This window comes from Zerene cesonia, chromosome 3 (assembly GCF_012273895.1).
Source record: "Zerene cesonia ecotype Mississippi chromosome 3, Zerene_cesonia_1.1, whole genome shotgun sequence".
Classification (NCBI taxonomy): domain Eukaryota; kingdom Metazoa; phylum Arthropoda; class Insecta; order Lepidoptera; family Pieridae; genus Zerene; species Zerene cesonia.
The window spans coordinates 3,462,963-3,488,123 of record NC_052104.1 but is presented as its reverse complement, the minus strand read 5'-3'; the positions used below and the strand labels follow the sequence as shown (position 1 = coordinate 3,488,123).

At 31.9% G+C, this 25,161-nt stretch overlaps 1 protein-coding gene across 1 annotated transcript in view; it reads right to left on the bottom strand.

Moving 5' to 3' along the window:
* LOC119839131 overlaps positions 1–24,927 on the bottom strand; it is a 30,055-nt gene extending 5,128 nt beyond the window's left edge. Inside the window, exons 1-2 of the mRNA XM_038365338.1 lie at positions 24,854–24,927; positions 24,443–24,598 (exon numbers count right to left, since the gene is read on the bottom strand). Coding sequence (XP_038221266.1) covers positions 24,443–24,598; positions 24,854–24,927 — 230 coding nt within the window. The remainder of the gene's footprint in view (positions 1–24,442; positions 24,599–24,853) is intronic.
* Positions 24,928–25,161: the final 234 nt, after the last annotated feature.

Sequence of the window (25,161 nt, the reverse complement as noted above, 5' to 3'; positions counted from 1 at the left end):
TGTTTTACCTATATAAACACCCAAAACTAAAATGGATACTTATCATATGATGATAGCTAGAAGAACAGAATGATAACACATACAGACTTTTAGTATTGTTGGTGGATTTGTTATTTGTTGTAATATACCCATTTAATATTATTATAGTATATTATAGTAGTCCGACCATTTCTGTTCCTTGAATATTATTTAAAGAGAGTTATTGCCACGTTTACAGACCCCAAAACAATGTTTGCTGATTTGTTTCTGCTTGTTTGTTTGTTTGTATGTGCATCAATCACGTGAAAACCTCTAGGCAGATTTTGACATGTTTGACAATTTTTCTTAATAATGATATGTGGGGTTTTGGGTTAATATCTAATTAACGAATATGTAACTAAATAAATGGTTAATAGGCTTTTTACGAAAATAAATAGTTGACGAGCTATAACACTAAGGACTCACTGTTTGCCATTTCTCATGAGCTTTTTCACAAAATCCACGGAGTTGGTAGAGTTAGATAGAGATATTGATAATATGTACGAAGCCCAAAGAAAATATTCCTCTATATCTCGTTGAAACAGTTGAATCTGTATGCAAAGCCTGCAAACAAAGGCTCTCACTGAAGCTCTTCAGAAATAAATCCTAAACTGTTACGTTCACGCTCGTTTAACTTTATTTCTTAAAAAGAGTCCTCATTTGCTACGTACTCAAACACAATGACCATTCTAGAAATTTCTCTCTGTGTATTTCTATTTGTGCGAGCCGCCAGAGGATCAGCTAATGCAGTAGGATATCTGAAACACGAAGCGAAATCACCACCTCTTTCGCTGCACACGGTCTAATTCTGTAATCCTAAAAAATACGCCTCTATTTTCCCGACTCAAATGGCTCTTGCGAAATGTTGTTTTTTCAGCTTAAACACTAGCTCAGTAGATTCAAGCACTGAATGAAGATAAATGTATGAGGAGGAGTTAAGGTTTCCATGTTGCTTCATAAGCGGTGTAAATTGAATATCCCGATGTGGGAAAGTCCGCCGGGAAAATATAGGAAACTTCAAATGAAACATTCTTAACTAATGAAATGATAATAATTTTATAGACATAATATAATTCAAGTTAAAATGTCGGTTGTAATTTATTAAGCGGTAGCGGTAGTATAAAGTAGTATATATAGTATTTAAACTTATTTGAAATGGCTTATGCTATCAACGAAAGCCATAAATATCACATATGTTAATATTTTAATTTTAATTGCATGTCGTCATTGTGTTTACTCATTATAATGATATTAACACAAATATTCCCACATCTGATAGACTAATTGGGCTGATATATTAATTATCGTTATTAATTATATTCGATGGCAATAATTTAAATGAGATAATTTTACGCGGATAGAAATACAAATGCGTCATTACTCATAGTCAAAATAACCGCAGCGTTTCACATATAAATTTAATGAGACCATGGTTTGATAAAGGTCAAAATGTTTTACATTGCAATATTTGCCGTGTATAATATACCACTTCTATTTTGATAGGCTTTTTTATGAGCACAGTGATTACTCTGCGGTTACCAAACATATTTGGGTGATTCTTTTTTTGATGACCTGGACACCAGAAAGTGCATGTCATTAAAACAATGAAGTGAATTAAATTTCAATTTACTACATTATTTTAAATACCTAAACTTTTTGTTTAAAATTTGGTTTTGCTTTAAATGCATGACATTAATAGTCCAGTAGTACATAAAAGAATACTGGACTATTAACCATAGTCCAATATTTTTTTTAAAACAAACTTGCTCAGTGTTACAGAAATATTACCATCAGACACTAGATGAGCGTTATATTCATGTTAAAGACAGATAAAACATTCACAATGACCTAAAATCATGACGATTTTCCATGATTATGAGGGTTATGAGATAGTACTAAACAATAAACATATGTGTCGTGCCTTTATATAAATTTGAATCACCTATCGATAGAACTAATCTGAGTTTATTATAAAGACTATATCTTACTGATTTTACCGCTAAACCTGAATAAGTTAAGTCCTTAATTAAGGTTCTACTCTGAGACCGAGCCTTGCAATTTTCCTTTTCTTTGGTAGAACGTTTATGCACTGAATTTCAAACAAACGGAAAAATTTATTTCATGCTACGAATAGAAAACTTTAGCTTGGCGCTTCGTGTATTTGTGTTGTCTATGCCTTGATGATGCCACATTTTACTATCTTATATATAAAATTCTCGTGTCACAATGTTAGTCTCTATACTCCTCCGAAACGGCTTGACCGATTCCTCTGAAATTTGGTAAGCATATTGGGTAGGTCTGAGAATCGGCTAACATCTATTTTTCATACCACTAAACGATAAGAGTAAGGCAGAACAGCGTTTGCCGGGTGCAGCTAGTCTTTATATATAAAAATCAATCGCTGTTCGTTAGTCTCTAAAACTCAAGAACGGATGAACGGATTCATCTTATTTTGATCTTGATATGTCCGTGGAGGTCTAGGGAAGGTTTGATAGGTAAGAAAATATGTTGAAACAATATTCTATGGCGTTGCGAAGTTCGCCGGGACAGCTAGTTATTACTATAAAATCATGTATACAATTTGTATTACCTTCTAGTTCTGACCAATACATAGCTTATAAGCGATTATTAATAGCCAGTAACAAAGTTATGTTAGTTAAGACGATGGAGCACTTAGGTCTAGTCACTAGTTTGTGTTTAAAGCCATAAGACAACTTAAGACATTTGCTGCAAGGAGCAAGTAGGGAACTCTGTGCGGTTAGTTCATACTGATTTATGTAAGAACAATTAATCTGTGGGTGCAAATAGCTTCAGGGATTCTGTATTAAGTCTAGAATTGTAAAGTAAAGACGTTGCGTTTGCGTGTAATTCCGTGTAATCGTTTATCGAATTCAGCTACACTTTTTTTTCATATCCAAAAGAATTGGAAGTAGAATATAGAGATATTTAGATTTAATTAATATTATGCTTATTAAAAATGTTCAAAATTTCGCATTTGCTACAATATGTGTAGGTAATGTAGTAGGTCAAATTTATAAACTTCTTACCAGAGATTTCACAAAATGTTACATAGAACCATATTTCATTCACAGTTCTCTGTTTCAGATCTTATTTTTATGTAAAAGCTATAACAGATTTTATGTTCCACAAAATAAAGTTATGTTATTTCTAATAATAGTTATCTAAGATACTAAAGTTCATTATATAAACTAGCTCGTAAAAGACTTTATAGGTCAGCTATACATAAAATCAAAAAGGTAGCGAATATTCCTAATGTTCAAGAAGTAAACAATAACACGTAATATAAATAATTTCGCTCAGGAAAAACAATTTAAAATTAGATATCGAATCAACATTAACTGTACTGATCTTGAACGAAGAGCATTAAACGTGGATTTTTTGTTATAATAAATAAATAAATGTTTGACCTTGAGTTAAGAAGAGAAAGTTTAGAGAAATAAATAGACTTTATATAATACGATCTTTTTGTGTAGATGAAATTATAATGAATTGAATCAAAATAGATTCGTATAAATTATGTACGTATAGCAAGATACTTTTCCCTAAAATTAATGAGCGATTCAATCACAATTTTATACTAATGACTCTCATTATAATTTAGGTTGGTTATACGAATACTTTGTACTTAAAAATAAAGGTATTTTTGTACAGTAAAGCATTATAAAAAGATAAATAATTAATTGTATATAGTTTAGTTTAAGATTATTTTTTAAATATACTCTTTTATTGTGCTATCTCGTATAGCTATATTATGTTTATTAAAATTTACGAAATATTTGAGTAACAGACATCGAACCTGCATCACTCATAATCACACACCACTGCGCCCGACCGTTGCAAGTGATCCACAAAAGTCGAAACGATTATAAACCCTGCCTCGTAATTTACTCAACCCCACTCGTTCCCTGCACTTACTTTAATTAATCCGAGAGCTTAAAAGAGATTTTAAAATAATCAGTCGTAATTAAACTGTGAAATGAATAAAGTTTTTTAACTAGACAGTGCATCTGCACCAGGGCAAAGACCCGTTGCCATTAGGAGATTAAAACCTGGCGCACCTGTATCGTACAATACGACCACCACTCTATGTAATACGAGCCATATTTTCATATCTCATATTAGATCCGCAAACTTCGGTTAAAAATGTGGGAAAATTGTTTAACAAATATATATCGTTTATTGCCTAGTCAACTTCAGGTAAAATTCTAGCATATCAAGAGCATATTTAATTCACAAGTACCTACGTTATAAGTTTGACATTCGATTTAGATATCGGTACATTATGTTCCAATCTTGTTAATAAATTAGGTGATACAAACGCGGCAAACTTTTATCACACAATTAAAACACTACCGATTACAGGATCACATAAAGTAAATCAGGCAACATGAAGTCTGAAATTTGTAATTACGTTATAATAATTATTCCAGCACACTTTATTATTTTTCACTTATGGATGGATCATTAATTTAAATGTAACAAAGATATATTACAATTGCGAGAGTTCACTTTTCTTACTACTACTTACTTACTAGTATCACAATTAATAATTATTTTTTAACTCTGTCGTACGTATACACTTAACTAATAAACGTGTTTCAAGGTTAAAAGGAAAATGAAATGTAATATTGTACACCGTTATCAATGGTCTTGTTTGAAAGGTATTTTCAGTAACATGGTGGTAAAAAGTACCCATCAAAATCATACATACTGTGTTGAAAAAATCACAGCCATCAGAAAATTCGAGAACATTTTTCATTGTACTAGATAGCTAATGCTTTTTGTATTTTTACTCATTTAGTAACACAATAAAGTGTATAGATTTACATAAGACTTGTGGGTTGATAATTAGATTGATTGATAGGTAGACAGACAAGAGCATATGTGCTTGTCAATTTTTATCATTATTGAAGTGAAAATTTGTAGATTCTTGATGAAAAAGTTCACAAATGGAAAATATCACATAAAATCAGTTATTATGTAACTGTGATACGCAACATTGATATGCCTAACAACTGGTAACAATAGAAACCCAGTTTACGCAATAAAACAAAATATTATTCTAGACATATTTTATGAGGCCGTCATAAAATTGACACTCGCAATAAAATCACGTTATCTAAGCCGTGTAAAATTGAGTGCCCGCTACTGAAGCGTAAACAGAAATTGCCTATTAATAATGGAGCTTTCTCATGAATTTTATGACGCGCACTCATAAAATGTCCGTTAATTCTGATTAAGTCGTTAAATATCTATGTAAGAATCAAATCGAGGCATAAAGTTATATAATCATATAGGGCACATTGGGCGTTGGGAAGGCGAGATAAGAAATACGTATTTAACAGGATTATTTAACTTTAGTACCTATTCTATACACCTAAGGATTTCTGTTAAAAGGTTTCTATGATTTTAAAAGGGATAAATTAATACAAATAAATGTTCGCACGATTTCATCGTATAAAACTGTATATTAACTATTATTTATAAATTCGCCAAGCTTGAGTGACTGCTCTAGCTGTGTCTGTATTTGAACACTATACAATACTTTGTATAGTGATGAAATACATAACTATCCTTGTTCGGCTCCGGTTTCTAAATCTTTTGTGTACATAGATCTTAGTTGTATAGCAGATATTCGTAACCTAAAATACGTTGTTATTGAGAAATAATCGTTTTATTATTATTAACGATAAAAGCATACTTTGTGAATGCTATTACTTACTGCAATTGTTAAATTCCCCTCGCCATACGTAATTTTTAGGTAAATTTCGATAATTGCCGCCTAAACTACTCCCCACTTCTAGTTTTGCATTCGGTACAACGCTGCTGAAATACAGGTCTAGAGGTATTAACATAAATGTTAACCACGCGTGACGCAGCACTAAGGTGGATAGGCTCCGAACAGCCTCGAGCTGTAGTAATACGTTATGAATCCATAGGCTTACGTTACAAGGCTGTATTATGAAACAGTTAAAACTGACGCTGTTTATATGAGGCTCGGCGGAAAAGCCGATCTTTGATATGCATTAGTTATTGCATCGATTTACATACTTTGTTTTTTGCATTTGGGTTAGAAACTGATTTTAAATTCAATGTATGAATTATGTATATAATATTATTTGCAATGGTGGCTCAGTGGTGAAAACCTCGGACTTCAAAATCGATAAGTCGGGGTTCGAGACCGGGCGAGCGTGGAGGAAATAAATTGATTTTTCAATTTATCTGCATATGTGGATAACATTACCACTGCTTAAAAACGGTGAAGGAAAACATCGTGAGGAAACCGGCATGTCCAAGAATCAAAAGTTCGACGACATGAGCGCGGTGGATTATGGCCTCACCCCTCATAGGAGGCCACATTCCCAGCAGTGGGAATGTGTATGGGCTGATGATGATGTCATCATCATAATCACTTATGATGATTATGTCAATTTATTATTGAGTAAGTTTAAAAACAATATATGTAAAAATTAATGCATTGAAACACTAAAAGTGAAACACTAGCCGTTTGTCTGAAGAATGCATAAGCATTCTTTAACAGTACGGGCATCCTTGGCTTCTAATTTCAGAATATTTTCTTATAGCATTAAAGATACATATAGTTTATCATCCGTATAAAAGAGAAACGTAACTATCACAGAATAAAGAGTAAAATAGAGTGAAAGGCAAACATGAGGAAATAAGTTTGACCTTGAAAGTTTGAAAACATGCGGCATTTCGAGATCCGCATTGACCCTGATTGTAGATAATACTATTTAAACTTTTTCTTGAGAGGCTTTTTACCGTTTTGTACCTTATATGGATTATCGTATTATTTGTTGCTTTTCTTTAATTTATAAGTTATGAATGAGTTATTCTTTCAGTGATATATGTTAATTGACCTAAAAGTATGTGTCTAATATTTTGTAATAAACAAATCTATCTATTTATTAACTTCATTAAAAAGTTTTAATAGAGTTAAAAAATAGATACTTAGTTTATAACTAAATTATTGTAACTTCAAAGTTCATGCAATCCAGAGATCAAGGTTGAAGACACCCTTCCCTGTAAGCCTCTTCATCCTTGTAAGTCTTCAATTAGGGCTAAGATTAAATTTGACTGTAATCACTATCATCTATGTCGCAATCAATTATATTAATTCTTATAGTAATCTCTGGTATTCAAGAAGTCTGTGTAACATATCACTCGAATTGATCAACCACATACCAGCCTCAGGGTTTGGGAAATCATAAGCTTCCGCATTATTCTCCATACCAATACCCACGTCATACAAATGAGTACCGTCAAAGCACTAATTAGTCACTATTCGGATTTCAGTTGCCATATCCCTTTGTCGCTGCTGGAATCGAATGACGCACTAATCAGTTCCACTGATCTTCGCTAATTAACATCTTACGCGATCAAACACTATCGAACTATTTACTCTATAACCCTATTGCCTATACATATATTGTTATGGTGAGGAATTATAGTATATTGTTCATTAATAGTCGAACTGTAAGGTAATGCAAAAAATAAACGGCAGTTAGAATTGAAATTTAGAATAACTTTTAATATAATTAAATAGAATAGAAAACGTTATTCTAGAATTCAAAATTATAAGTGCGCCAAACAGAGAAATATCATAATTCATAAGGATTCATATTGAATCATACAAAAATGTTCTCTTGAAAATTTAATTAAAATATTACTTTTATAGCGTACTTATTGAACAAAGGAGCGATGCAAGATTATAGAATAAAAGCATCTGGTTTGTTATTCAGTTAAGATTTACTGAGGATTGTAATTAAAAACGTACTACATTTCTGGGTAGAATATGAATTGAATTTGCCATTGTCGGGAGCAAAGTTGTATGATTAATGTTAGACCTACGTCAACAATCTTGTTTTTCATGTGAAGTCAATTAGAAAATTAGCATTTACATATATAAGGGATATGCATACTCTTCGGTTTTCATAAATAACTTCAAGATTTTCATACCTTTTGATTCACTCGTTAGCGCTCTTGTTTTATATCAAACTCGTTTTCCTATCGCGGATTTGCCCGCAGAAAATAATAAACTCTTTCTCGAAATATCTCCGTACCAAATTTCATCCAAATTATTTAAGTGGTCGAGGCCACGAGAAGTGACAGACAGATAGACAGTTATATTCCTTTTTTTGGCAGATATATTAAAAATTTATACATTATTCTTGAAATAAAATAAGAGAGCAAAAATTTGTTGTCAATTAGACGTACCCACAGAACAAAAAGCTTAAAAACTAAGTAACTTTGTATAGTTTTATTCTTCAATCTATAAATAACTTTACGTTTATAACAATAAGTCTCATTTTATTAAAAGGCATCAAGTCACATTTGTCTTCCAAGTAACTGGGAAATGGAAAAACAACCCCGAGACTAATAACATCTAATAGACAGGGATATTAAGGTGATAAGGGACTGTAACTTTACGATGCTTGCCTTCAAAACTCATAAACATCACATCAAGAGATCGACCCGTATGTGATTTCTCTTATAAACGTGGAAAATATGGCAAAATCATTATTTATTTTTTACCAATCACACTAATATTATTAATGTGAAAGTTTCTTTGTTTGGATGTTTGTCCGTCAATCACGCTGAAACTTATAAACGGATTTTAATGAAAATTGGTATACAGACAGGATATGAGCTGACTTGGGTGATAGTATTTTTATCCCGATTAAATTCTCCCTTGGGATAAAACAGGAATCTGGATTGGTATTAGTGGTAAAATACAATTGAATCACGCTTGCAGACAATGTTTCGAATAAATCTTAATACATATATATATTACGTATCACGTTGTTTGTCCGCAATCAATCCTAAACTACTCAATCTGTTTTAATCAAATTTTGCAGTGCAGTTTGATTCAACTTAAAAGATAGGATAGTTTATATTATTTCAATCACGATTAACTATCCGGGCGTAGCCGGGCCGTGCGACAATATATTATTCAGTTTTATGTTAAACACTTGTAACATTTGTTAATTTGAACAACATCTATATCAACATTTATGAAATGAAATGAAAAAAAATGTCTGAACATAACATTTAAAGTAAAAAAAAAAACGTTTACTTCAATTGTAAATCTAAATGTATAAATGCAGTTAATATATATAAAACAGTCGTGAGGGAGGTCTTAATAAGTGTGACGATTACGTCGTACGTATATTAACACGTATTATGGCGTTTGTTTACAAATTCGGTGTGTATTTCACATTTGTAAAAGAGCTATCTATATATAGTAATATAAATCTCACATAAATATCCAAAAATAGCTGTTTGTCAATAATAAAATGCCATTGTTCCTAGAAGGATACTTACGCTTGCTTATTAATATTGAAAATTTGCCGCAAAAAAGATTGATGATATTAAATGTTTGTTAAATGGAAAGATGAAAATAAACAGAGGACAAGAATTGAGGGTAGCCGGAAATTAAAGAGGGCCGGATATACGGCTTGTTCGTGTGCGTACAAAGCTCTGCTTAAATAAAGCTTTATTTATCTCTAATCTTTTTTATTGGTCAAGTGTATTAGAGGGTTATTTTTATAGGATTATAACAATACAAACCCTGAGAAGATTGTACGTGTACAAACAATAGCTTCTGATACATTTCAATGGTGTTTTCGTTTGTTTATATTTCTTTATGATTGATGAATCTAAATTAATTTTACTCTTTTATGAGTCCAATTGTATAGATTAACCTGAAAGAGTCGTGATTTATTTACTTTTAACCACAAATTCTGTAACACTCACTCCATTTTAATTACAGCGCCCCCACAAAAGATCGATATAATAATGTTATTTATAGGTCTGCTGTTCGTCAATAATTAAAAAAAAATATAAAAAAATTAAATCTTTGTTTGTATTAAATCTGATATAATACATATTAATAAAGGTTCATTCCTACCTTACTTTTTTCATTTTTCTTTGTAGATGCGTCTTTTATGTTCCAACCTAACAACTCATCATAAATTTACAACGCATATTGATACTTAATGTTTCTACCTTAAAATAGGTATTTGCCTGATTTAGAAATTAAATATATTTCATTTCAATATATATATTACATCCAAATAACAGTTAAGATGACCAAGTAGGTACACATACATAAGGCCAGAATATGTTCAATATAGTTTTATAGAGGCTAGATTAAAAAATAAATTCAGCAAAGCTTGTAAAAACTAATGCTAGAACATGTCAAAGAAACAAATAGCACTAGAAACTTCGAAGCCCGGTATGGATTAAAACTAACCACGCTCGAAGTAACAAAACCGATTATACTACACAGGTAAGCCTTTCTATTTTTTCGTTACTTTAAGGATTTATTCGGGCAACGTGGACTTTCAGACTTTAATTCGGTAGATTAAAAGCGCTTCGTTCCCTGTTGAATTAGGAAAAATTCTCGGTGACGCACGTAATTATTATGGGTATATTTCTCGGCTTGACTTTACTTGTATACAATTGAAAATTGAATTAGTTTGTGTATTTTATAATGAATAAATAAAATTACATTTTCATTGTATAGAAAAAATATACATATTTACATATGTAACGAAAAAAAACAAAAATTGCTCCAACTCCAAAAAATTGTAAGAAGCTAATACAATTTTAGATACTAGCCCAAGTTAATAATGGATGTTATTATTCATGTAAACATTCCTCTTAAATCATTCTTTCTATTAAAAAAAAACCAAAGCATAATTTTAAAGATTTTAGCATACCTAGGGACAAAGGGATAAAGAAAGCTGTTTTGTTTATACTATATACAATATATTATCATAAATAAATATGTAGTGATGAGTACAACAAACAAATATTACAAAATACGTCGAGCTATGCTCTGAATATAATATATAGTTCATGCACTCCTGTTTTTTGCTTCCGAAACCAAGCTTTCCGTATTGACACCACACTATTCAATCAACTTCAACATTATCTATTAGAGTCATGCCTGCTTCGAAATTCGCCATATTACTTTCGGGTCCAAAAACTAACATAATAAGTATGTGGATCCATTAATAACATATGAAATATCTTCATACTATCCGTGAACATGGTTCGTGAACTCAATTTCCAATGAAAATATCTTATATGGAAAATGAAAAATAAACATGAAGTGGGATTGAGACTCATTTAGATTTACCCACGCGGCTTTCTCAGGCCATATTATATTTAACATTATAATAATATTGTAGCTAATTGTATATGACATCAGTTTTGGGTTCATTTTACAACGGATTTACATTTTGAAAAAAGCAGTGGTGGCTTGGTGAGGACCTCGGACTTAAATCGATAAGTCGGTGGTTCGTACCAGGCGAGCGTGTAAAAAAATAAATTGCTCTTTCAATTCATATGTGCATGCAGATATCATCATTTTCACTCATTTTCAGTTTTGCAGTATTATATTAACTATATAAATATGTGAAATATAGACGATATAAGTATTTGTATATGACAATATAACCATTTTAAATTTTATTATTACTACTAATTTACATTTTAACAGTATTTCGTTATACGAAATATATATGTAATTTTTAAAACTGTTATACGCGTTTTTTTCTCAGCATTTCGTAAGGTGACTTCAATGAAGCACGACCCTTATCCCGTTTTGAAAAGCGCTTAACATAATTTGATTGTTTCGTCATCATACATCATTCAACGTGTAATTTTAATATAGGCCTGAACATAATTCTTCCATTAATTATACTTTGAGATGAAACTTCCCACAGCTATGTGCTTTAACTCAATTTAGATTATGTTTTGGTATAACAATATCTGTACAAAAAATTTTCTATTATCAATTATGAGTTAACTAGACGTCAGCACATAATAATAACTGAACTGTCAACAATTAGGTAATACTCTTATATGAAGTGAGCATATGACCAGCATTTATAATAATACTCTAATATTCGTAAATGCTTTTACGCCACTATTTATCCCACGGCTTCGCCCGCCTTGTTAAACAAAATAACATTCCGAGATCTTTCCCGTAATGCTCCCTTTCCCGTGGGTTTTTGCAGATAAAAACTATCCTCTGTGTTTCCTCTGGTCTCAAACTATTTTTGTACCAAATTTGATTGAAATAGATGTAGTGGTCTAAACGTGAAGAAGACACAGATTGACAGAGATATGTTCGTATTAACATTCGTAATGTAAGCCGGGTTGTATTAGTGTAATGAACAAACCATAACTTACAGATCAGGTTCGGTTAACTAGCAGTCTACCTTGTCGTTTCCCAATGTAAACTTATTCCCCAGTTTATTAATAAATAATTTAAATTTCAAAATAGAGTTGGCGTGGTTGAAATTAACGAGGTTTTTTCACTCAACTGTGAATAAGGCTTCATTTGGGTACAGATTTCCAGTTTATGATCAAAAAAGCGGAAAACGGTTCGTTAAATATTAATAAATAAATTATCGCATACATCGTTTATGTATGGTTGGGGTTTAAGATTGTAGATTTTATGAATTTAAATTTATAATATTATGCTGTGTACGATATATCTTATATCGTACATAAAATAAATTATTGAAGAAATCATGCCATCAGACATTTTAAAAATACAGTGATACACTTAAAATAGTGGTGGTATATTCATTTTGAAGCGATTCAATTATTTTTGTCGCACTTTAATTCAAATGGAACACGTGCGAAAAATGTGTAAAAATATAGAAAATATTTACAATGTTTTATAAATGAACATTTCAATGTTTGCATAAATTGTCACCCGATTTGCATTTGATGACGTACAGTTTTACTAACTTTTAAAATGTTACCGCAGCGGTTTTGCAAATTTAAAAAATAATTTCTACCTTATTTAAATGTAATATTTGCTAATTCGTAACGAAATTTTTTAGAGGCTTTCAGTATAAATGTGTTTCATATTGATAAAATGTTAGGGAATTGCATAAAGCTCTAACAGCTTTTTAATTAAATCGAAATTCACATAACGCATTTTAAAAATATCAGTTGTGGGCATTTGTACCGGCTCTGTCGGATGAAGTTTTAGTAAAAACCAATTTCCATATCCATATCCTTCTAGTTTTATTTTTATACATTTTAATAATCAAAATTGAACTAATTCCCTTCAACACTTTAGACTTTCATAGGTTTGTTCTCGTTTGCAACATTAGTAGGGATGCATAATAACACATTAATTTATTCATATCTTTTAAAAAAATAAAAGAAAAGAACCAACTAAATTGTCTCACTTGCTCTTATACAGAGTAAACATATAGGAAATATGGGTATAGAAATATATAGGAAATGTACCAGAAAATTTGTTTAACCTGGCAATTCTAATCAAGATCGTGGATCGGCACCGATCCTTGACAAAGCGTACAAATTTTTTGTTAAACCTAAAGGAATCGGTTTCATAAAAACATATAAATATACAAGTGAACTGAATAAAAGCGTGTAAAAAAACGATAAATCAACGTATAAAACTTCTTGCGATGTCATTTGAAACACGTCCGATCACTTTCTAATAGAATTACTTCCAACCCCGATATAGCATTCAGGTCGTTCCCAAGTTGATTGCGAACAGAGAATGCAGAATCGCGAAGTACATCCTTTAGATTACCTTAGGGCATTTGGGAACAAGATTATCTTAGCCGACGTTTTCTCTTTAATTAATAAAATTCTGCAGGATTTTTGTTTTTGTTTGTTTATCTTTTTGAAGAAGGAATAGATTTTAGAATGTCGCTTTGTTATGATTTTCATGTTTACAAGTTATTTATGAGGTCCTATTAGGTGAAGAAACTCGCCTTAAACAAATACATTTATTGGTTAATGTAAATAAATTGTTATATGTCACGTGTCATACGCTTATTAGAAGTGAAATACATAGCAAAACTTAAATAACACTATCAATTTACCTATCTAATATGACATACACGTATTCTATGAACTGTAGCCTATGTTTATATGCAAAATTGTTATTACGTCTTCATATAAAAGGGAGATATCATCAAACAAAAGCACACTTTAATATTTATCAGGTACATAAGCAGCAGTATATATCCACCGTTACCTCGTCTTATCTGCAATATAAAGCTACCAGGTGTCAGGGGCAACATAGTTTGTCGCATATAACTTGCGTCACCTGCCCCAAACCTACATCACAGTTATGTGACAGTTATAACAAACGGGACATCCAAATGGCGCTCCGGTGCTGCGAATTCTGATATTATGGAAGAAGAACGCTTTTGTGACATTTCAGTTATAACAAGAGAGATTGCTGCAAGTGATAGCGTCAATGTTAAATGTGCTGTTTATTTTACATGCGGGTTCAAAAGCATGATTGAAATATAGCGATCTTTTCAGAGTATGTTCAACTGTGCTTGAATAAGGAAATTTTTCACATTTTCCCACAGTACTTACAGATTCATAAACATAAAAGATATGAAAGTAAGTATGTAGCGGTAATGAATGTATTATACATAACGATTTGAGTGGAATCACATGGTTTTAAATATATAAATATTTAAAAAATTACTTCCGTTTCTAATATTAAACAGTTAAACATCTAAATTTAATAACTGTTGTGTGTTGTTCGATATTGCCTGAAATAAATGAATAAAATAAAAAAACAAGACGTTATTTTGATTTTTTTTAACAAATTTTAAGCTAAATTACAAATTTCATTCTACATCCCTACGGTACGTACTCTGTACTTCATGGCGCTTATGTTTTAGCCAAAACAATCAACGAAATAATAAACATAAAGAAAAAAATCCGAAACAATCTCGACATTCATTTGATTACGTCTTTTGTCTGAATTTAAAAGTGACGTGCTAAATTTGATTTACATATTAAAGTATGCAACGCGTAGACTGGGAACGACTCCAAGTTTACGATTCCCCTTGAATTATCCCCTTCTTGAAATTGGACTCATTGCAGTCATGTACAGCATAATACATGGGTCACGCCTCTGGAAGATTTGTGGTCTGTTTCTTTATTTTCATATTAAATAAACGAAATTGTTCAGTTCTATTTATGTTTGTGTATATTTTACTAATTTATTATTAAATTATTATGTATGTATTTAAAGAATTGCAGAATTTAGAAATCAGAATAGATAATAAATGTTATTTGTATTTACCTTGATTATTTCATGATTTCATGGGAATGATCATAACACATAAATATATATTTATATTTTATATTTAGACATTATCAATCACAGCGTTACAATCTTTCCAGAAGTCCACTGATGGACAAAATCCTCCCCCCATGCATTTCCATCAATGAATAGCTATTAAATAGATAAATGCAGCTAACTAAAACTAACTAAATTACATTTTTTTGAAATATAAGTGCAAGAGAAACATATTGATACATTTCCCGCAATGCTGAACTCATTGCTATACACGAAAAATATATGTAAGGGAATAGTACAACGATGGATGATACATTTTGGCCCTGGATAAGAAAAAACATTTGGGTCTCACATCTGTTTTTCGAGAAGCCTAGGTTTATTGCGTTCTACTTAATTTACCGGCCACAAAACCCGACCAATTCACTTAAAACCGACACTAAGGTACGGTAATAACTGTCGTTTAACTTGGTTACTGTGTGCTCCTACAGGTGTACAAGAATACATTGCACGCTGGGTGTCCATTTTCTAAATTAGCTAACTTCCTCAATTTACTCGCGCGTTCCTGTTACATACAATATAGGCTTATTTTCCTTATTTGCGTAAAATGACATGAACTTCCCCCGAATAGTACTTATGTAGTGAAATTAGTTAAAATGCTTCTGTTTGTTCGGGAAAAGAATGTTACTTTTGATTTAATTTCTATGCTTAAGTGTCTCACGTCTTCTGTCTGTATTGAATATTTATCATTGTTTTCTTACATTTCAAGTGAAATATGTATTGCAATATAAAATGTTATATAGACTCTTTTCGTCTTACATATTTTATTCAATTAGAACAGCCATTTGGCATAAAAAATGGTAAACCTCTTCTATATGTCTAGACTCCATAATCAGTTTAAAAATCAAAATTATGAAGTTGGTCTCTAAGAAGTTAGGTCGTAATTGAGCTGTCAGTAATAAAAATAAGGCGAATTTTTATTATTGTATTGTAATAAAAAATCCAAGTAATGGATAGACGCATTATCAACGGTAATGTATTACACTTAAAAGGTAGGTTTCCCTGCCCTAGACGTACCATATTTTATACATAATGTCACATGTTATAAATTGAAATAAACAAGTCTTTGTGCGCACATACTAGTTTTATTATATTAACTTTAGAAGCAATTAATTAAATGCTAGAGTACTCAAGTATGTTAAATAGTTATACCTGAGTTCTAGTTCTAATCGGCTCCCACTATGCTGAGCAACTTACGGGAACTATGCGCAGAAACTATGTACTAAGAAGTATTATCTTTTGTTTTATAATTATGGAATTTATTGTATTTCTAATGAGAATTGTTCAAATTAAGCAATTACACATACAATTACAATTACATTAAATAGGAGCAATTTGAGTGTCTAAATGGATAAGCTCAAAAACTGTTTAAGCAATTTTGAAAATGTTGTAAAAAAGGCAAGATAATCAGTAATTTTTTCACGTTACATTAAATTAAATTCCAAACGGAATTTGGGCAAGCAACTAGTTATGAATTCCACACTGTTTTAACATGTTCTACCGTCATTATGAATAGACCATTATATTTCCATGTCGACTTTGTCATGTTTTCGCTTTAATTTAGTTATAAAGTAAAACTCACAAAATCAATAAACATGCAACATACTTTGAGTCTTCTTCAATCTTCAATAATATCTAATGCTGAATAAAGACCAAAGTCTTCCAGCATTCAGTGGCTCCCTCTTACCCAACTCCAACCTCCCGGCTCCTATAATTAACATAACCTCAATAAGAAACTTTTATTAACGCTTACATTTGTATAAATTAATGATATAATTTACTCTCCATTGAACTTTTTAGTAGATCCAGCTAGCAGAAGTAACAAACTCAATTAGTAACTTACATAAAACTGATTGGCTTTTCAGTTCATCATCGAATGAAGTCATTAATTTTTAAACTAACGTCATTATGCCATATATTACGTTTGGTGATTTTATTTACATGCATTTAGTTCTGAAATTACCTTTTGCTGTTAATAATAATATATCAATAATATTACATTTAAAATTAAAAGCTCCTTAATTGCTCACGGGTAAAAGCATGAATCGTAATTCAACACATTATTTCGATGTTACATATTATTTCATACAATATTCATATAATTTATGTTTATTAAAATAATGTTTTTTGGTCTTTTTTAGGGTTTAAATAGGTTGTTATTGAGAGTTACTTGTTCCATATTTTCACATTTTACTTGTTCCATAAATAATTGTTTATTATAAATTACATACAATACATGGTGTTTGTTCGTTCGAAGTTATATATAAGAATATTAAGCAGGTAATCTATTTAGGTCACAATATTAAGATATTGTGACCTAAATAGATTCCTACTTAATATTGTAAATGCAAAAGTTACTCTGTCTATCCGTCTGTCTGTTTGTCTATCTCTTCTTTACGCTTAAACCAATTTGGATGACTATTGGTACTAAGATAGTTTTAGACCTGAGAGACGACCTAGAATGGGTCATATCTCAAAAAGAAAGTTATTTAATAATAAAGAATTGTCTATCCATCCTGATTCACATAACATTTCATATATAGTTCCATAGCAAATAAATTTATTATGAACCTTCTACAACCGCCTTATTTATACCAACAAACTGATACCCATGGAAAACGATCATTAAAATGTATCACTGTTATTATAACAGCGATATTTCAGAATTGTATATTCCAAACAACTAACAACATCTCAGCATGAAAATAAAACAGATTGTCAACGACAATACACTAAAACAAGTGAACGTCTTAAATTGCATGCAATTAAAACATTTCCCTTTTGAGTTAAAAGCCAGAGCGAGTGTTTAAAATGTTCTCCTTAACTTAATCTGTTGACGTAAAACAAAATGAAGCGAATGCATCTGCATCACTATTGTGGTTTTATCTCCGTCGAGAAGTCGCCTAATTGCGCTCGGAGACCTAATTAGCCACACCAGTCATTTAACTCGTCTACTCTCACATTTCACCGCCTATATGATGCGACTTAATTATGTAGCGTAGAAATAACTGGCTGAATTATTGGAGAACATTAGAACAAAGAGAATAATAAAATGTACGAATATTTGAAGATGATAATTGTGTTCCGACCTTCCCAATAATTGTAATTCCGACCGAACGTTGTGGAATTCGAGTTGAGTTTTAAAATATACCATACATTTAGTTCTTGTAAGGTATGTAAAATTTGACTTGATTGAAGCTTTCTGCACATATTTCTGAATCGGCGTTACATGTATTTGTTTATTTTGTTTTTGCTTACCGTCCTCTAGTCTGTCAATAATAAATGAAAGCTATAAACAGTATTTATCTCGTTTATTGCAATGAAAGCAAGGCTAATAAACATAGTAGGGACGGAAAACCTTAAATCTTCAAGTCTATTATGAGGCTGGCCAAGCATTCCCGTTTTATTGTTGTGGATACTTAGGGACATCTTGGCCAATAAAACACGAGTGTGTTTGTTTAGTAAGTTCTTTCTATTGAATAAAATGAATAAATTTTAATTTGTCTGTTTTATTTCTATTAATATACCATTTCTTATTTGGTATTATGAGAATGTTAAAAATTATTGTAAGATGAATATGATTTACCTATCTATTCCCATTTTACACTTTTAACAGTTAGGTGTACAAAAAATTAATAAATTTAAGTTTTCTACAAACACTCACAGGAAATTGCTATTTATTCTAAATAACAAAACACAGCGACGCGTAGTTCAATGTTATAGCTATAATTGCAGCCGCGCTATTAAATTCCCAACCCAAGTCTGGCAATACTGAAAGCGCTCCACATAAAATACGACAGTACTTTTAAAGTTTAAATTTCACACTCGTATGTTAAATGAGAGCGATACGAGAGGTTGCGGGTTAACTAATATACTACCGGCAAAAATGAAACGCCGGAATTCCGTTTTATTCCAGTCCTCTTGAAATAAATTATGTTTTTTATCTTTCTTTGTTTGCTGTTTATATTTTATTAATAACCTTGAAATAAAGTAAGCAAAATCATTCAATGTTTCATTATGTATAAAACATACACTATATATATGTGACCATATACAAACACAATGGATTTTTAAACAAAGCACTTACAGATTCCCTTCCTAGCAAACAACAATTCTGCAATTTACAAATGTGTTTCAAATAGTAAATTTCTTATATAGAAACATGCAAAACACGAGTTTCATGGACAAAAACGAAATTTATGAAAATAACATATCAAACAACGTTTACGTTGTCAAAACACTTGAAGTTAACATTAGTTCACCCGAACTAGCAGTTCAATAAAAGTTTTGCAGCACTCACTGGTTCCTCTCGCGTTTTTGCACAATTTCATTTAATAATTATAGCTGTGCGAGTTGGAATACACGTGTTTGATATCGGGAACAACTTACCTAACAAAATACATTTGAATTTGTTCGGGTTACGTTAGTTGTTATAAAAGTTATATCAGGTTAACATTGTCACGTTTCATCCCAAGTTAAAAACACGCAATATTTTATGTTCTATTCAGTATGTAAATGTTCTATTATATTATATGTTAACTAGGCTACCTCTACTACTAAGTATTTACGAATATTCGGTACGAACCCACATCTTATAGACAGCCTACCTACTAATGGATTAAATAGGGATTGTACCCTAGTTTGTATCTTTGTAAAATCCCTTTCTTCGATTTTACCCGTAGGTTTGAAACATTAATATGGGCAAAGAACTGATATACCAAGCATATCAAATAATGTGTTCAGGAAACAAGGTTTCCTTTACAGACATTTTTGGTGAGCTTCACCTGCCCGACACGACACGACAGATTTAATTTAAACTTTCTTCACTTATCAAGGATCAGTGACAACAACAATGATATCATTAGATTGTCTTATTATCTTGATTAGGATCGCCAGGATTACACAATTTCCTTACGTATACTCTGTATAAGATCATGTGAAACACTGCAGTTGATTCTATAAGCGTATTGCTTTTTTACTATAGTATTCGTTTTATCTACCTTTATAATGATTATAAATTCTATTAAAATTTCATACAATATGCTACTATAAAAAATAACGCTCTGCACAACATGTGACAACCACTCACCCAAACGAATACGTCATTACAAACAAAGCAGATAACGAAATACGCTTTATAAAATAAGTTTTTTTTTTCAATAAATATACATCAAAGGGAGTCACCGGAGCGTGACCAAAAGGAATGGTATAATTGGTCTCAACGCGACGTTGCTATTGTCGTGTTTTAACGAGGACACAGTAACACGATTCCCGAGCTGACAATAGTATTCATTAGAGAGATTGTGAATATATTTAATGATATAACGCAGCTATGCTTTACATTCCTCACTATATTTGGTGTACATATTCGACCGTGCTACCACAGATAATATTATTATGTTATCTGTGGTAGCACGGTATTCTATAATCGTATTGCGCAATGCTGTTTAATACCACAGGATAGTTCTTTGGCATCACTGTTATGTTACATATGTAGAATTAAAATGTAAAATTGATTTTAAAAGGTCAATAACAGAGTTTCTTGCCGGCTCTTCTCTATACTAATAGATATATATTTTATTGGATAATGACTATAGAGATACGACTCATTTTTCATTAAATTAAATTGCCAATGAAAATGAATCATGTGATCACTTATATGATTCAAGATAAATGATAATATCCCGCAAACAGTGACATGATAAAATTAAAACAATTATCAACGGAGGTAAATCCAGTCGATTATGAAAGAAACCACACTATGTTGTCGTCTAATTATGATTCAGTTGACGTCGGCGTGTGATTATTCCTACTTGTTCGTTTCATGTTGGATTTCCGACGTAATTAAGATAAAACAGTTAAGGAGCAGTATACAACTAGTATTTTTACAACAACATTTCTATCACAACAACACTATTAAAATAATTATTATAAAAACAGAAACCCGTTTGGTCAAATTGCATAACTTGAAACTTATATGTATATTCCAAATTTGTCAAAAAGTTGAATAAATAAATAACACTTTTCATCCTTTTTGGTTACAGGCGGGAAACAGTCAATACTTTTATCACATACAAGCGATCTGCCCCAGCTTCAGTCGTGGAACGGTTTTCTCAATAAAAACGTTAAAAAAAATCCCGAATTAGTGGAGCCATTTTCGATCTTTACGCTTACAAACACATTCAGCGATTCATATTTCTTTACATAGATTTGAACCCCATAGGTGGATGTTTCAAAAGAAATCAGTTTTAACCCTGGGTCTTCAATAATCCTCCTTAGAAGTTTTAGAAAAAATTGTTTTTAAATTCAAATCGGTGGTAAGGTTTAGGCGCCAAAACAAGATAGGCATACGCATTATTTTTAAACAACATTCCAAAAAATTAAGAAGGTTCTCAATTCAAACTAACTCGTTTTTTTTATGAGTGGCATAGTATTTCAATCGAATCATTCAAGTAATTCATTTCTCTTATTGCAAACTATATATCAAGGTGTATACGCTGAGTAAATAAACTTAAAGCTTATAAAAAGTAGCAATCCCTACTAATATTAGAAATGCTTGCTAATTTCTTGCTATTATTGCAATGCTTTCACGCCTAAACCACTGAACCGATTTTGATGAAATTCGGTATGAAAATAGAAGTGAACTTGGGAAAGGATAGTATAGATACTTTGTGGAAAGCTAGTATTGTATATGACAATCAATTTGGTTTTTTAGTTTGAGCATGAACACATCCACATGTCAATAAGACATAAGGCATGCACTGAAAATCAGTTTTACTCTGAGTATAAGGCATATATATATTTTAAGTATCTCTGTAAGTCACCTTTGTCTTTGTTATCTTTTCTCTTTGTTTTTGTATCATAATAAACGTATTTTCTTTATATCTTCAATTGATGTATGTACTTGTAACTTATTACAGTAATTAATAAAAAACATATTATTTGATAAATTAACTCACTTAAAATTTAAGCTTAAAAAGGTTTGTCAGGTGAAAAAAAAAAACGTGAAAATTATATTTGAGTTGGGAAAAATTCGTGGTTTATCTTTTACCATCTTAATTGGATTGAACGAATTGGTGAAAAAGTTTCGAGGTATTTTCGTTGAATACAAATAACGATTTGAATTAAAATCGAGCGACAGAGTTTTATAAAATAATGCTTTGTAATGACAGTGTTACTTCAAAACATCCTTATACAAAAATAGGCTTAAAAGCATCTGTTATGCTCATTAAATACGAACCTTTTTTCTTTGTACAAAATAAAAACCTAACAATACATTAGAGAATCTTTTTCGATGGCCATGTTTTTATGACATCTCTCAATTACTTATTTATCTATGATATGATAAGGTATGTATAAATTAATAAATTTCGATTCCTAATGAATAAAAGGCAAACTATTTAAAACTAGCATTCCGCCCGCGACTTCGCCCGCGTCGAATTCGGTTATATCGCTTTCATCTCCCTATTCCAACTCCTACCATTTTTTTCGCGATGAAAATTATCCTATGTCATTTCCCAAGTTCAGTTCTACCTTCATACCAAATTACAAAAAAAAATGGTTCAGTGGTTTAGGCATGAAAGCGTAACAGACAGACAGACACACAGACAGAGTTACTTTCGCATTTAAAATATTAGCAGAATAGTTAATCGATTCGAATGCCGCTCACTCATTCTCACACGAATACGTTAACCTACTAGCGTGTGATGATATTTGCAAATGTTTCTTTCCATACATGAGTCCAGACATTCGTATATTTCGTGTGAAGCTAATCATTGATCTTACATTAAAATGTATTACAAGCAATTAACATATTCTATTATTTTAACGTCAAAAAGTTTTCACGAACAAAAGCCAACCAGTATCTAAATGTAAATACACAAACTTTACCACTCTATCATAGAAAAATACGAGGAATCAAACAAATATACCAACTTCGTATTTATGGTAATTTATACGACCCCAGGCAAAAGTTCAGAAATTATATTTGAAACAACATACATGTGACGCCTTTGAACCGTAACATAACTTCAATAGAACTTCACTATTTACATATTGATCCTCTAAGAATCAACTATTAACTACTAACTACTAAGTACAACTACATAGTAATAGAAAATCATCCAATTATAAGTATTTGATAGGAACGTCTGTTACGATAAAAATAATTTATTTATTATTATTCTGTGTCAGTTTTTATGATTTAAACGAATCAGTTAAATAAAAGTTGTTACCATTAAAATCATTATTAGATTTTCATCATATATTACGTCATTAATATTAAATAGATAAGGGGTAAAATACTGGTTTACGAATTCGCTTTGGGCTGGGAGCTTTTGGTGGAACTGATGCTATAAGTTCACTTGAACCTACGCCCGGCTCAATTATCTATTTCTCCTTTTATAAAATTTGAGACTCGTTCCCTATTTCGATATCGCTTTCCGTATCCTCTTCCCCGGCCGATTGCTGATCTTTTTCGCTTGAACCGATAATATTAGAAGTGTGCGGCAGACGACGCACCATCTACATGTCTGACCAAGGACTGACCATTATCCTTTAACAACGAATAACCACCGAGATCGCAGTGGCCTCTTTTGCAATAACATTGCTGGTGTTTCTCCTGTAGTACTATGCTCAGAGTTACGATAATGTAAGAAAAAAGTTTGCAACGCCGCATCCACGTCTAAGTTATCTTTAAACGCTTTTTTAATAGCCTGCTTTCAAGATCTTACCGCCATCTTAGCCGCACCGTTAGACGCCGGGTGATATGCCGTAGAAAAGGTTTGTCATGGTGGTGGTGGCCCCTGATCTGATGACTATGCCCGGCCACCATTCATAACTACGCGCTAATGACTTTATCTTAACTATGCCCATATGGCTGGTATGCAATTGATTGTAATTCACGAGGAACGATTACGCGGTAACCCTACATAACGCAACCCGATTCAACATATAACTCCATACGTCTTTGAAAATAAGGCTTAAATTCGTCATAAGAATATTATCTCCAGTTGTAAAACATTTTATATCTTCAAGAAAAAAAAAAGAGAATCGTCTAACTCAAATTGTGCATAGGCCTGCGACAAATCAATTTTATCAAATCTCTTATCCCCTTTTAATTTAATTAATAAATCTTCGACCCTCGGTAAAGGATAACGGTCAACCTCGATCACTTAATTCAATATAATTAGTATAATTCTAATGTTACCATCCTACCGTCTGCCACCAGCTGGTCGAGCGCGCGCTCCACCCGCACCCGCGAGCGGCCACGCGCGCAGGAACACAGGCCTCGCGCCGTCCCTCACATGAATGCTCACTTTGCCGCCGGTAAAGCGGCCCAAACCCTCCGCGAAAACGTTACAATAACTGGCGCTGAAATCAGTTAAATTAAACTTGTTAAAATTAATTGCAACATCGTAATTTACAACGGATTGTATTTTTAATTCGGGCATCATTGATCCAATAACATTGTTTTTCCAGTATCGATTACGTACAAATCTATGACTTTACACATGTTTCTATATTTAACTGTAAGTCTTATGACCCCTAGTGAACATACATACAACTTCACCAGTATAGTATTTCAATCTTATATTACACGGTTTGTTGCAAATGCGGCAAACGTACCGCTTAAATTTTTTCCTTGCATGACGACGGGCCAGGCGCCGCCCGGACCCGATGGGATGAGCTGTAGCCTCCATTACATGGAACCCGCGTGACGAGGCCCCGACCCATCGATCGATGCTCGACGCTGCCCCGCGCTCTCCACCACACGGGCCACACCAGCAACTTTCTCAATATCCTCCTTGTAGTTATTGTAATGACGTGACTCGGTCCTCATTAATTGACAATCCGCCATGAGTCGATTTGAACCAAACTCGATCCGCCTTCTACTACTTCTCTTTCCGCAGCTTCTATACTCACTACAATTTTGC